The sequence below is a fragment of the Ornithorhynchus anatinus genome, chromosome 20, assembly GCF_004115215.2.
Source record: "Ornithorhynchus anatinus isolate Pmale09 chromosome 20, mOrnAna1.pri.v4, whole genome shotgun sequence".
NCBI classification, from domain to species: domain Eukaryota; kingdom Metazoa; phylum Chordata; class Mammalia; order Monotremata; family Ornithorhynchidae; genus Ornithorhynchus; species Ornithorhynchus anatinus.
The window spans coordinates 25472603-25487475 of record NC_041747.1 but is presented as its reverse complement, the minus strand read 5'-3'; the positions used below and the strand labels follow the sequence as shown (position 1 = coordinate 25487475).

The 14873-nt window shown below is 44.6% G+C and overlaps 1 protein-coding gene across 9 annotated transcripts in view; it reads left to right on the top strand.

Annotated features, from left to right (window-relative positions):
* Positions 1-2309: 2309 nt before the first annotated feature.
* DEUP1 (deuterosome assembly protein 1) overlaps positions 2310-14873 on the top strand; it is a 62236-nt gene continuing 49672 nt past the window's right edge. The window contains exons 1-2 of one of the 9 annotated variants that reach the window (XM_039914953.1): positions 2334-2348; positions 4160-4231. In XM_039914953.1, coding sequence (XP_039770887.1) covers positions 4182-4231 — 50 coding nt within the window. In that variant the 5' untranslated portion in view covers positions 2334-2348; positions 4160-4181. Of the gene's footprint in view, positions 2349-4090; positions 4232-10143; positions 10286-14873 lie in introns of those variants that run through there. The other 8 variants (XM_039914954.1, XM_039914951.1, XM_039914950.1 and 5 more) reach the window with 8 other exon arrangements.

The window sequence follows — 14873 nt, the reverse complement described above, 5'->3', positions numbered from 1 at the left end:
AGTGATATTAGAGGAGTGTTGTTGCTATTTGCATTCTGTAATTTCAGTCAAAATGCTCGGGTTATTTTTATACAGATCCTCAAGCTATGACTGCTTCATTATGTATAAGACAGAAAAAGGAAATCTTAAGAGATCCATAATTTTCCACTCACAAGAAATAAATATTTCAAGATAGACTTTTGAGTTTACTGCGGGCCTATCAAATGACATGACTGTTGCTGATCTCGATCTCCAATCTCCTGAGTACCGTTAGGGAAGATTTAACAGAGTGGATTGAACATTCCCCTTTTCTTTCTGTCTCCTGGTTTAAAATTCTGATTCGCCTAAGCCATTTTCATCAATATGCACCCCAAATGAAAAAATGCAAATGAGCTCTTATCTAAGAATAAAGAAGGAAAAAAGGCATGGAGGATGCATCATCTGGGAACGATAACCCACCTCTCTCTTTGCTGGAAGCATTTATGGCAAAAAGAAAAAAAAAAAGAAAATCATGGTTTTCCTAGTCAATTCAAGGGCAAGGATATAGGTACTAGCAGAAATATCCATGTTTCATCTGAACCAGTTAGGTGATGTTCTTTTCCCTCTTCTTTCTGATTTTCCTCCTTGGCATACATCTTAGAGATTTAGGGATATATCATTCATTGCATTGGATTATAAAATCCTGGAGGAGAGTGAGCAGGTTTTTCTTTTACGGTATTTGTTAAGCACTTACTCTACGCCGAACACTGTACTAAGTGCTGGGGTAGATATAAACTAATCACGTTGGACATAGTCCACATCCCACATGGTGCTCACAGCTTAAATCCCCATTTTACAGATGAGGCAACTGAGAAACAGAGAAGTGAAGTGACTCGCCCAAGGTCAAGCAGCAGACAAGGGGCAAAGGTCTTTTATTCATTTATTCAACCATTCAGTCATATTTATTGAGAGCTTAACAGCGTGGCTCAGTGGAAAGAGCCTGGTCTTGGGAGTCAGAGGTCATGGGTTCGAATCCCGGCTCTGCCACTTGTCAGCTGTGTGACTGTGGGCAAGTCACTTCACTTCTCTGGGCCTCAGTTCCCTCATCTGTAAAATGGGGATTCAGACTGTGAGCCTCACGTGGGACAACTTGATGACCCTGAATCTACCCCAGCGCTTAGGACAGTGCTCGGCTCATAGTAAGCGCTTAACAAATACCAACATTATTGTTGTTGTTGCTGTCCGCTGCGTGACCTTGGGTAAGCCACTTCACTTCTCTGCACCTCAGTTCCCTCATCTGTAAAATGGGGATTCAGACTGTGAGCCCCACGTGGGACGGGGACTGTGTCCTGTAAGTACCCCAGCCCTTAGTACAGTGGCTGGCACATAGAGTTTAACAAACACCGAGATCATTATTATTCCTATTACCGTGTCCCCGCCCACCACCCTGAACAACCCCGGCCCCCGACTTCAAGCTTGGGTGAGCCTCATGGGAGACCACCTGATGACCCTGTATCTCCTCCAGCGCTTAGATCAGTGCTCTGCACATAGTAAGCGCTTAACAAATACCAACATTATTCTTATTAGAGAAGCAGCGTGGCTCAGGGGAAAGAGCCCGGGCTTGGAAGTCAGAGGTCATGGGTTCGATTCATGGCTCTGCCACTTGTCAGCTGTGTGACTGTGGGCAAGTCCCTTCACTTCTCTGTGCCTCAGTTACCTCCTCTGGAAAATGGGGATGAAGACTGTGAGCCTCACGTGGGACGACCTGATGACCCTGTATCTCCCCCAGCGCTTAGATCAGTGCTCTGCACATAGTAAGCGCTTAACAAATACCAACATTCTTCTTATTATTAAGAATTATCATTATTATTCTTATTAAGCAGCGTGGCTCAGTGGAAAGAGCACGGGCTTGGGAGTCAGGGATCATGGGTTCGAATCCCGGCTCTGCCACTTGGCAGCCGTGTGACTGCGGGCAAGTCACTTCACTTCTCTGGGCCGCACTTCCCTCATCTGTAAAAATGGGGATGGAGACTGTGAGCCTCACGTGGGACCACCCGATGACCCTGTATCTCCCCCAGCGCTTAGAACAGTGCTCTGCACATAGGGAGCGCTTAACAAATACCAACATTATTATTATTCCCGCCTGCCCCGCGGGCGCGTTGCAGGCGGGCCGATGCCCCGGGCGTCTCCATGGTAACGGCGGGCGGCGGTCCGGCTCCTCCGCCCGGGGGCCGCGTCCCCATGGCAACGGGGGCCGCGTCCCCATGGCAACGAGGACCACGCGGCCGGGCCGCCCGGCGGTAACGGGCGCGGCCGCCGCAGGGGCGGGGATGGGGCGGGTCCCCCCCGCCGGCCCCGACACCCCCCACATCCCACCCGCAGCGGCCAAGGTAATCCCCCTCTCCTGCCCCCCAACCCCGGCTCCCTTCCCGGAGGAGAAAAATAAGAATAATGTCGGTATTTGTTAAGCGCTGACTATGTGCAGAGCACTGTTCTAAGCGCTGGGGGAGATACAGGGTCATCGGGACGTCCCCCGTGGGGCTCACAGTCTTCATCCCCATTTTACAGGTGAGGGAACTGAGGCACGGAGAAGTGAAGTGACTTGGCCACAGTCAGACAGCTAAGTGGCAGAGCGGGGATTCGAACCCATGACCTCTGGCTCCCAAGCCCGGGCTCCTGGAGTCCCCCCCTCCCCGGGGATGGGAGGCCCAGGGGGTCAAGGGCCGGGAGGCCACGAAGGGCCCCGGACTCCCCCCTCACAGTGGACCTTGGAGCAGGGGTTGGAACGGGTGGACCGAGTTCCAGAATCCCATCTTCCTCCCCCTTATAGCAATAATAATAATAATGCTGGTATCTGTTAAGCGCTTACTCTGTGCAGAGCGCTGTTCTAAGCGCTGAGTGAGATACGGGGTAATCAGGTGGTCCCCCGTGGGGCTCACGGTTAATCCCTGTTTTCCAGATGAGATAACTGAGGCACAGAGAAGTGAAGTGACTTGCCACAGTCACACAGCTGACAAGTGGCAGAGCCAGGGATTCGAACTCATGACCTCTGACTCCCAAGCCCAGGCTCTTTCCACTGACCCACGCTGCTTCTCCCTTCTCTTTGTCTCTGCCCCCCTTCCCTTTCTCTCCCCTACCTCCTTGGCCTCTTTGCCCTCCTCCTCTCACCTTTTCTCACCAGTCTGTATTTGTTAAATGCTTGCTATATGTCAAGTGCTATTCTAAAAGCCGGCATAGATCATAATAATGGTATTTATGAAGTGCTCACCAAGTGCCAAGCACGGTAATTACAAGCTAATCAAATTGGACACGGTCCCTGGCCCACGTGGGGCTCACAGTCTTAATCCCCATTTTACAGATGAGGGAACTGAGGCCCAGAGAAGAGAGGTGACTTGCCCGAGGGTCACACAGCAGACAAGTGGCAGAGCCGGGATTAGAACCCAGGTCCTTCTGACTCCCGGGCCTGTGCTCTATCCACTAGGCCATGATGCTTCCTGTTCTTCCTCCTCCTCTTCTTGCCCGCTCTAGACTTTTTCTGGGGAGTGCGAAACGTTTTCCCATATATTCTCCCATAATAATAGTAATAATAACGGTGGTATTTGTTAAGTGCTTACTATGGGCACAGCACTGTTCTAAGCGCTGGGGTACATACGGGGTAATCAGGTTGCCCCACGTGAGGCTCACAGTCTTAATCCCCATTTTACAGATGAGGGAACTGAGGCACAGAGAAGTGAAGTGACCCAGTCCGTATCACACATGGGGCTCACGGTCCTAATTCCCATTTGACACCTGAGGTAATGGAGGCACAGAGAAGTTGAGCGACTTGCCCGAGGTCACACAGCAGACAAGTGGCAGAGCCAGAATTAGAATCCTGGTTCTCTCACTCCCAGGTCCGTGTTCTTTCCGCTGGGCTTCTTCTTGCCAGGTGGTCATTCTCCACAATTGAAGTAAAATGGAAAAAGGGTTCAGGGCCCTTAAAGGTAAACTACCATCACCTGAAGGCTGAGAGCCACCAATTTAGATTTCTGCAGTTCAGCAATAGAGGGTGGATTCAGCAGAGTTGAGTTCGGTGCCCAAGTGACGAGGCAGGCAGATCCGCACAGTAAAATCACATCAATTACATCAATATCTTCAGTCCAGAGTAAAGGTCTAGGGAGACGATTATAATGCAGACATTCTACACAGCTAGGTTTTTTCCTAGACAAATTAAAATACCAAGAAATATGAATGGGGCAGCATGTGGAGATGGAGAAACAAGATCTTACAGCAACAGGTAAGTGCTGACCACTTTATTTCGCTAGGGGAACTCTGTATATTTTAAGTTTGGGTTTTGTATGTTTTACAACTTGTATGAAGAGAAACTTTTCTGGATAAAATTACATGTATTGTCAAGCATCTAAAAGGCCTGCAAAACAAGGATCTATAAGTAGTTCCCTTAGGTATTTTCCAAAATTCAGTTAGAGCTGAAACTTGGCATTCATTGTTGCTGTCTGGGGGCATTTTTTTTTTTTCCTGAACTGGATTTCATTAATTTAGTTGAGATTTCAAGCTGGGTTTTTGCATTCATGTCTAAAAGAGCGTTGATAAAACAATTAAAGAATGCAAGTTGCAGGCTCATACGTGCGCTAATTCTCTTGAGGGAAAAAGTTACAACGTTGCGGTTTAAAAAGAAAATGGTTGTTTTATTTAACACAGAGAAAACCTACTATAACAGATGTATCTAACAGATGTAAAAGGAAGAGGAAAATACTTCTTGAGATCATCGCACTTGGTTAAACATGATAACTCTTGATAACAATAGGAAAATTGCTTATCTTTAGATGCCTGTCATTTGAGACAAGAGAATATTGCATTTTAAATATTAATCTCAGATTTCCAGAGTGAATTTTAACAGCCTCGAACTCTACTAAATTGATACAGAGGAAGCCTTAATATAATTTGAGGTTGTAAGGGTGGAAACAACCAGTGGAAACAAAGGCACCCTCAAATCAAACATGCAAAAGAGAAGAAAACAGCACTTTTCGAGCAAGTTGTTTTTCAGACAGCTTCACTGTAGCAAGCTCGTAAAGATGCGGGTCTGTGGCTGTAGATAATCTATTCCTGAACTAGAAAAATGGAGATGTGAGGGGCAGCACCATCCGCAACCCCCCGGCCCGTCCAAAGGGAACATCATCGGGTCAGCCGGAGAGGCTGGGCCTGGAGGCAGGCACATCCTCGTTCTCCCACCCCTTTCTCAGTCCTCAGTGCTATGAATCAATCAATCAATGGAATTTATTGAGCACTTTCTGTGAAAAGAACACTGTCTTTAGAGGTTGGTAAAGAATACTATTAATAGCAGTGTGGCTCAGTGGAAAGAGCACGGGCTTGGGAGTCAGAGGTCATGGGCTCGAATCCCAGTTCCACCACTTGTAAGCTGTGTGATGTGGGCAAGTCACTTAACTTTTCTGTACCTCAGTTAGCTCATCTGTAAAATGGGGATTAAGACTGTGAGCCCCACGTGGGACAACCTGATTCCCTTGTGTCTACCTCAGCGCTTAGAACTGTGCTCTGCACATAATAAGTGCTTAACAAATGCCAACATTATTATTATTATTGTTATTAATAATTATGGTATTCATTATGGTATTCATGGAGAAGCAGCGTGGCTCAGTGGAAAGAGCATGGGCTTTGGAGTCAGGGTTCATGAGTTCGAATCCCAGCTCTGCCACTTGTCGGCTGTGTGACTGTGGGCAAGTCACTTAACTTCTCTGTGCCTCAGTTCCCTCATCTGTAAAATGGGGATTAAGACTGTGAGCCCCACGTGGGACAACCTGATTCCCCTATGTCTACCCCAGCGCTTAGAACAGTGCTCGGCACATAGTAAGCGCTTAACAAATACCAACAATAATTAAGCGCTTACTATGTGCCAGAGTAGATGAGATCCCTGCCCTCAAGGAATTTCCATTCTACTGAAGTAGACAGACTTTAAAATAATTACAGATAGGGGAAGCAGCACCGTGGCTTAGCGGAAAGAGCCCGGGCTTGGGAGTCAGAGGTCATGGGTTCTAATCCCGACTCTGCCACTTGTCTGCTGTGTGACCTTGGGTCAGTCACTTCTTTGTGCCTCCGTTTCCTCATCTGGAAAATGGGGATTAAGATTGTGAGTCTCATGTGGGACAACCTGATTACCTCGTATCTACCCCAGCACTTAGAACAGTGCCTGGCACGTAGTAAGCACTTAACAAATCCCATTATTATTATTATTATCATTATTGTAAGGATGTGGACCTAAGTGCTTGGGACTGAGGGTGAGGGTGCTGGTTAATTCTGTTTGTATTGTGCTCTCCCAAGTGCTTAGTACAGTGCTCCGCACATAGTAAGCGTTCAATAAATACCACTGATGGATTGATCGTTTGAGAAACCTAGGTGTTTATCACCATGACTACCCAGCTCCCGTGAAATCCCATGTCCCCGTGTTGACTGGAAGTTCCACTCCTTGGCAGCTCGGTGATCGCTGGGGGCAGTAAGAGAGGAGGGACTGCGAGCAGACGCAGACCCAACAATCCCCGCTTTCCCTCCTCACCCCCTGCTCTGGCTGATGAAGCAGACTCTTCGTGAGCGGATGTGGGGTGTGCGTGGGGCCCGATACAGGTGATATTCTACGTAATGGATAGTCACATAATAATGGCAGGATTTCTGATCATTATTTGACAGGTCGCCTCCATTCTTTACAGAGCCATGCTGGCCTTTGGGATTCCATTTTCCACCTCTTTGTAGAACTGTGTGGAGTTGGGTAGTGTCCGGCCAAGGGAGTAGAATACAGTGATAGCGTTCAGCTCGGCATTGCTGGTGTAAATCTTTGGTTTGGGTGAAGGGTTTCTCTGATCCAGGCTGGTACCTAACTTCTGTCTTCCTCAGGTGTCATAGAACAGTGCCCCAGTGCTTAGAATAGTGCTTCAGTGCTTAGAACAGTGCTTGGCACCTAGTAACTAATGAGATGTTCATCCCCTTGATTCTATTTATTGTTTTTGTTTGTCCGTCTCCCCCAATTAGACTGTAAGCCTGTCAAAGGGCAGGGACTGTATCTGTTACCGATTTGTACATGCCAAGCACTTAGTACAGTGCTCTGCACATAGTATGCGCTCAATAAATACTATTGAATGAATGAATGAATGAATAAGCACTTAACAAATGCCATCATTATTATTGCCCGCTCGAGGGGCTAAGCGGACTCAGCTAAGCAGTTCATAATCATGGGCGTGTCATCTTGTGGAATGGCCCTAAAGATGTTGACTTCAGTTTACAGCAGCTCCCGGATGATTTGTAGCCAGTTGAGATGGAAACACTAGTTTCTAGGTCACAACCTCAGGCACGGCAGCGTAGAACACTTGAACAGGACTGGGTCTTATCCCCACCCTGCCCCCAGCTCCCATTTACTCCAAGGGTGATGGGGGAAAGGGTCAAGACCCCTTAAATTGTGCATTTGATTGATCGTAGAATCGTGGGGTAGCTTTAGGATTCATTCAATTGTATATATCGAGTGCTCATATGGGCAGATAACTGTACTAAGCGTTTGGGAAAGTACAGTACAACAATAAACAGTGACATTCCCTGCCCACAGTGAGCTTACAGTCTAGAAGGGGGAAAGAGGCATCAATTCAAATAAATAAAATTAGTGATAGGTACATAAGTGGTGTGGGGCTGGGAGGGGGGAAGAGCAGAGGGAGCAAGTCAGGGTGATGCAAAAGGGAGTGGGAGATGAGGAAAAGTGGGACTTAGTCTGCGAATCTTGGTGTCAAGAAGTCAAATTGACTGACTGTGTGCAGAGTACTGCACTAAGCGCTTGGGAAGTACAGTTCAGCAACACATAGAGACAATCCCTGCCCACAATGGGCTCACAGTCTAGAATGGGGGAGACAGACATCTAAACAAGTAAACAGGCATCAGTAGCATCATCATCTGTAGGCGGGGAGCAGCAGAATGGCGGCTTTTGGACAGAGGTTCCACACCTGCTCGGGTCAGAAATCCTACTCATTCACTTTTCTGTCGATTCGAAGGCCCTCAGTTTGGCTGAGACGGTGCTGGGTGGCAATGTCCTCTGTGGCCCAGGATTCAGCAGGACCTATGGCCCAGGCACAGCAATCACAAATCTTGACCAACGTGGGGACGCGAGGATCACTAACAGAGGGGTTCAGCTAAACGCAAGGATAGATACGACCGCCCTTATGGGGCAGCTAGATGGACGTGCTTGTTCATGGCTAGAGCAAGCACGTGGTGGACACTCACTAATAGTCACAATTGTGGCACGCATTAAGTGTGTACCAAGCAGGGGCAGATACAAGGTGATCAGATTGGACACAGTCCCTGTCAGTCAATCAGTCATATTTATTGAGAACTTACTCTGTACAGAGCACTGTACTAAGGTCCTGGGAGAGTGCGATACAACACAATTCACAGACACGTTCCTTGCCCATATGAGTTTATAGTCAAGACTCATGAGGTCCACAACCTCTCTTCTCCCCATTTTACAGGTGAGGAAACTGAGGGCCAGAGAGGTAAAGTGACTTACCCAAGATCACACAATAAATATTGAAGACCAAGGTCACACAATAAATACTGAAGAATGGGCACCTGGTAAACTATATTCAGGTAGCCAGTTATCCATTATCATTCCATTTTTATTCAGGCCTCAATAATGTACTTAAGGCCTAGTCCAAATTTCATGGTCTGCAGTATTAAATGGCTTCTTGATCAACAATTTTTTTTTTTTTAAAAGTCCACTTATCTCAAGGAACATTGTGTAGTTAATTGAGATACTGTTGTGATGAGCTTTGATCTCATAAGAGGCAGGGTATAATGGAGTATTATCAATTATTAATAATACATGACACTACTGAATAATTAGTAAGAGGGAACAAAATAAAATTAATTATTTAGAAGTGTTTTAAAAGACGTGCTTAATTACTTAGAATGCTTCATGACAGACATAGGCAATGAGAGTATAACTCAATATTTTTTGATCATCAGTTTTTATGTGAGTCTGACATTTAAAAGACCACACAATCAAAAGGATGCTTAAAAATTGGCAAGCCCATTGACTCCTTTCATTAGGTCATTAACATCTGCATAAAAGTCCAGAATCTTATTATATTACCGGCACATGACTGCCAAGATACCAAATCCTTTGACAAATGTTACACCAGAGTGTAAGGAAAATTAAAGGATCAAAATCTCTATTCTTGAATTTCTTATATCTGTTTCATATTTATCGCTGCTTCTTTTAATGAATGCATATGGTAATACCTTTGAATTTAGATTTTTGGACATAGGATATTGAAGATTTGACATTAATTGGAATTATGTTGGAATTTTCATGGGTACAGCAGTGAGCCTGCTCCAAAAGAGATTTGAAAAGAAAGACAAGACTCTGACCCTAACCTTGCAGAACTAGCAATGTAGTGGAGGAATACAGATAAATAGTAAGCACCAAGAATTGAAGCGTAAAACCATAAAAAATAACACAAGAACATGAGCAACAGAAGCATAATGTACAGCGATAAATTGTCCTGGGGAGTTTAGAGAATCAATAGTTCAGTAGCAATTTACAGCTAAGCGCCCTGGGGGAACTCAGAAAATGCTTCCTTACAAATTCAAAGAGCGACAATTTAAAGAAACGGAGAATGGAAAATGCTAGTTGTATTCTCAACTAATTAAGCTATTACAAATTAATCTGAGCTCTAGTAAGAATGAGGACTTCGGTCCTCGGATATTTTCAAAGACTTCACTAGAAGCCTAATACCGTTAGCCTGGCCCCGGAACCATAATTTTAATATTCTGCAGCCTCCGAATCCCAGCATTAGACATGCTTCAGTTTTCACCTAGGAGCTGAGAACTAGGTGCTGAAGCCTGGAAGCGCATGCGGGAAACACACAGCTAATTAGAGCAGAAAACCGTGAGCTCTGTGAGAATTCTCCTGGGGTTCAGCCATCTTGCTAACTTGCTAATTAAGACGTGACATCATCATAAACCAATCGGTTGACTTGCCCAGGAAGACTTCCCCGAGCTTCTACTTCGAAAGTTAGAGTTCAGTCATTTTTTCTAAAATGCAGTGACTGTGTTCTCGAAAGAAACCTCATCTTATGGAAAAATTGCCCTATGGTCAGTAGGTTATTTAAAGGTAATTCAGAGTGACATTTTTCTCTACAGAGTCCCGAATTATATGTGTAGTTGTCTTCAAGAAGACACCACCGATGGTGAAGTTCTCTGAGTGTGTAAGTTTGTGGGAGAGGAAGAGAGAGAGAGGCCAATGCAGGATACTCCGTCCCGCCCACTTGGGGCAAAGAAAAAGGTTGTCCCTTTTTGTGTTGTGTTTAACATCTGCAGTGACTTGGTGTTGTTTTCTGTTTTGCCTGTTCGTCTCTTTTCTTGTGAGCCGCTCTGTTCTTGATGTCAGTATGCCAGAGTTCTCTATCACTGTTGTGCCCACCTCTATTAAAATGCTTTGACAAACAGCACGGCCTAGTGGAAAGAGCACCGGCCTGGGAGTCAGAAGGACCTGGGTTCTAGCCCCAGCTCCGTCACATGTCTGCGGTTTGACCTTGGGCAAGTCGCTTCATTTCTTTGGTCTCCTCTCTAAAATGGGGATTAAGAGTTTGAGACCTATGCAGGACATGGACTATGTCCAACCTGATTAACTTGTATCTACCCAGCACAAGAACAGTGCCCAGCACGGAGTAGGTACTTAACAAATACCATATTAAAAAAAAATAGACACCATTTATATCTTCAATGAAAGTGGAATTGCAGAAGTCTCAGCCAGAATGAGTTGACACTAAAAAGACACTTTTCCTACCCTCCAGAAATGTACACATGAGTGTACCCACTTAAGATGAGTTAGGGTCTTCTAAACTGACTTTGCCAACTTTAAAAAGCTTTTATCCAAGTCTTTCCTTTACCTCCTGCAGTTGTCTTTTTTTTTCCCCAGGGTGCTTCTTTTCACCTTTTGTTCTGGGACTCTTAGTAAGGCTATTGATCTCTCACATAAAATCTTGTTAAATGCTTTCTAAAACTCTAAGTGTAGCTCATTCCCCAAATCTCCTTATCTCCCATGATGATAATATTTTCAAAGAACTCCAGCAGGGCAGAATTTAAGCGTTACTCCCCATACTGGACTTCTAGATCGTTAGGTCTAAACTCCATCCTAACTCTTCTTCTACCATAACCTTTAAATATTATTTTCCCAATCATTGATGTTAAACTCATAATGTTCTTCATTTATTTCCTGATCCTGTAAAATATATGATTAATATATTTGGGAATTTCAAAGTAGTTCCTTTTGGTTTATGTCATTTCAGTTGATACTGTAGGAAATCAATCAATCAGTTATATTTGTTGAGTGCTTACTATAATAATGTTGGTATTTGTTAAGCGCTTACTATGTGCCGAGCACCGTTCTAAGCGCTGGGGTAGATACAGGGCACTACTCTAAGTGCTTGGAAGTGTACAGCACAATAGAATTAGCAGGTACATTCCCTGCCCATAACGAGCTTATGGTCTTATGCAGACATTGATATGAATAAATAAGTAATTTAGAATAATTTCAAGATATGTACATAAGGGTTGGGGGGCTGGGGGTGGGATGAATATCAAACATCCAAACGTCACAGATCCAAGTGCAGAGATGGGAGAGAAGGGAGAGAGAGCCGGGGAAAAGAGAGCTTAATCAGGGAAGGCCTCATGGAGAAGAGGCTCAATAATGCTTTGAACCTGGAGAGAGTTGGTGGTCTGGCATATATGGAGGGGAAAGGAGTTCCAGACTAGGGGGAGGACATAGGAAAGAGGTCGGAGGCAAGATAGATGAGATGAGCGGAGCAGTGAGTAAACTGGTGCAGGAGGAAAATAAAGTTATCAGGATTAGTAATAGTAGTATTGATATTGAGGGCCTGCTGTGTAATGCCCTCTTGTAAATGCTTGGGAAAGTACAACAATAATTCGGGAAGAATTAACATTCCCCAAGTACAGCTTGTTTCCCTAAAGTATTTTTTTTAAAAAAAAAACACATTGAAGTTGTGATGCAACTGGAATAACAGAAACACAGTAGAACAATCCTCATCCATCATTGGTAGTTATTGAGTGCTTTCTGTGATGGATGAGGATTTTTCTACTCTGTTTCTCTTATTCCAGTTGGCCTTCCGAACAACCTACACCATTCTAGTCTAGTCGTCTAATTATGAGTCCTCTAATCCTCTAGACTGTAAGCTCCTTATAGGAAGGATATGTGTCTGCCAACTCTGTTGTTTTGTACTTTCCCAAGCATTTAGTACAGTAGAGAGCACATGCTTACAGTCTAGAGGATTAGAGGACTCATAATTAGAGGACTAGAACAGAACGGTGTAGGTTGTTCGGAAGGCCAACAGATGGAAAATTCTGCAATAAAGCCAAAGCTGCCTAGAATAGGGGTGACACCTTGGTAAAAGCCCTACTATAAAAATACAAGGAAAAGAATTATATTTTATCTTTATTGTGTGTTTCCAGGCATCTGGTACATTGCTCTGAGCATAGTAGGCATTAAATAAATGCTGCTGCTAGTGACTCGGAATTATTGACATCCAAACAAGGGAAAATGTGATTCTCTAGCTGTCACGCTTTCTACTCTGTGATGAATTTTAGCCGGGTCTCTTCCATGAGATAAAAAACATTTGTCACCGAACAGTTTCTGTAGTTTTTATCACTCCTCATTTTCTGGGTGGCCCAGTCAGCTCAGTTTCCTGTTGAGTCCCACCCTCAATTAATAAGTTCAACTTAAAATTACCTTCCCCAGGAGATCATTTTCTCATTTCGTCAAGAATGTATCTACAATGGGGACGATTAGTGGTTTCAAGCAGCAATCATCCAACAATAAATTTGCAGCCAGCTTGAATAATTTAAAACCGGTATGACTTTGTGCAAAGAAAATTGTATCAGACCAGTTTAATTTCCTCATAGAATAGGGGAAGCGATAGGTATAATCTACCTAGATTTCAGTAAGGCTTTCGATTCTTCCCACGTGACAGTCTCACTGATAAGTTGGGAAAATAGTGATTTTTTTTCCTTACCTCTGTTTAGTGGAAATATAGCTGTCTCCAGGATCGGTCCCAAAGGAGAATGAGTTATCAATGCCTTGATGTCAACCTGGGGTTTATATTGAGAGGTGACCCAGAGGGATTAGTCCTGGGGCTCTTTCTGTTCAATACCTTTATTGACAGCCTTTATCAAGGAATCTATAATAATGCTAATCACATTGCAGATGATGTGAAATTGGGCAGGGTTGTTAACGCTTCATTAGACTAGAGACTTCAGCTTATTTCCAGAGGTCACCCTGAACCATCCACTCCAAAATTATTCTTATTAAGATTCCAGAAGACAGGAATCCCCACTCTCAACCGTTCAGTAGCAATCAGAGAAATCCTCAGGGCTCCTGGGGTTCAGAATGGATATTCTGGGAAGCAGCGTGGTTTAGTGAAAAGCTTGGGAGTCAGGGGATGTGGGTTCTAATCCCGGCTCCGCCACTTGTCTGCTGTGTGACCTTGGGCAAGCCACTTAACTTCTCTGTGGCTCAGTTACCTCATCTGTAAAATGGGGATTTAGACTGAGCCCCCTGTGGGACAACCTGATTAGCTTGTATCTACCCCAGTGCTTGGCACATAGTAAGTGCTTAACAAATACCATAATTAAATAATTATTCCCCACAGCTCCTTTTGGGCAGGGAAAAGTACAGTGCTCTGCACGCAGTAAGCGCTCAATAAATAGGATTGAATGAAAGTCTACCAATTCTGTTGTATTGTACTCTCCCGGGTGCTTAGTACAGTGCTCTGCACAGAGAAAGCACTCAATAAACACCACTGATTGACAGCAGTAGAACTCCTAGTCAGGGAAGTAGCCCATAATAATAATATTAATAATAATGGTATTTGTTAAGTGCTTACTTTGTACCATGTGTTGTTCTAATCCCCGGGGTAGATACAAGGTAATCAGGTTGTCCCACTTGGGCTCACAGTCTTAATCCCCATTTTACATATGAGGTAACTGAGGCACAGAGAAGTTAAGTGCCTTGCCCGAAGTCACCCGGCTGACAAGTGGCGGAACCTGAATTAGAACCCATGACTTGAGAAGCAGCATGGCTCAGTGGAAAGAGCCCGGGCTTGGAAGTCGGAGTTCATGGGTTCGAATCCCGGCTCTGCCACTTGTCAGCTGTGTGACTGCGAGGGCCTCAGAGAAGGCCCTCAGTGACCTCATCTGTAAAATGGGGATGAAGATTGTGAGCCTCACATGGGACAACCTGATTACCCTGTATCTACCCCAGCGCTTAGAACAGTGCTCTGCATATAAGAAGCACTTAACAAATACCAACATTATTATTATTATTATTCTGACTCCCAAACCTGTGCTGTACCCACTAAGCCATGCTGCTTCTAAGGCCCATGACCATGAGGTCTTCCACTGTAGCAAACGTGTAGAGGGTCCCTGGCCCTGCTTGCTCTCCCCATCCCAGTGATAACAGCTCGACCACGCATAAGCATCCTCCTGGTCACTGAGGATTCCCTGGCCAAACAGATAGAGTTCATAAGATTTGGGTTTCTCCTTCATGGAAGTGAAGTTTTCACTCAAATCTGAATCCTAAAAGGGAAAGGAATCCTAAACTATTCCCTTTTCTGTTTCTATCAACTTGAATTTTCAGTGTTAAAGGTATTTTTTCTTTAAAGTCAGTGTTTGAAAATTAACTTCGAGATTGACACAGCAGCTCTATTGTCTGAGGAAAGGGAAATAATTTAAGAAGAAAAGTGTTAAAATAAATGCATAAAAGGAGAAATCAAAATGTTATAGCTGTCATCCAGAAAGTTATACCATTTTTCAGACACCATTTCCTGATCATCATCGATCATTTACTAAGTGCTTGC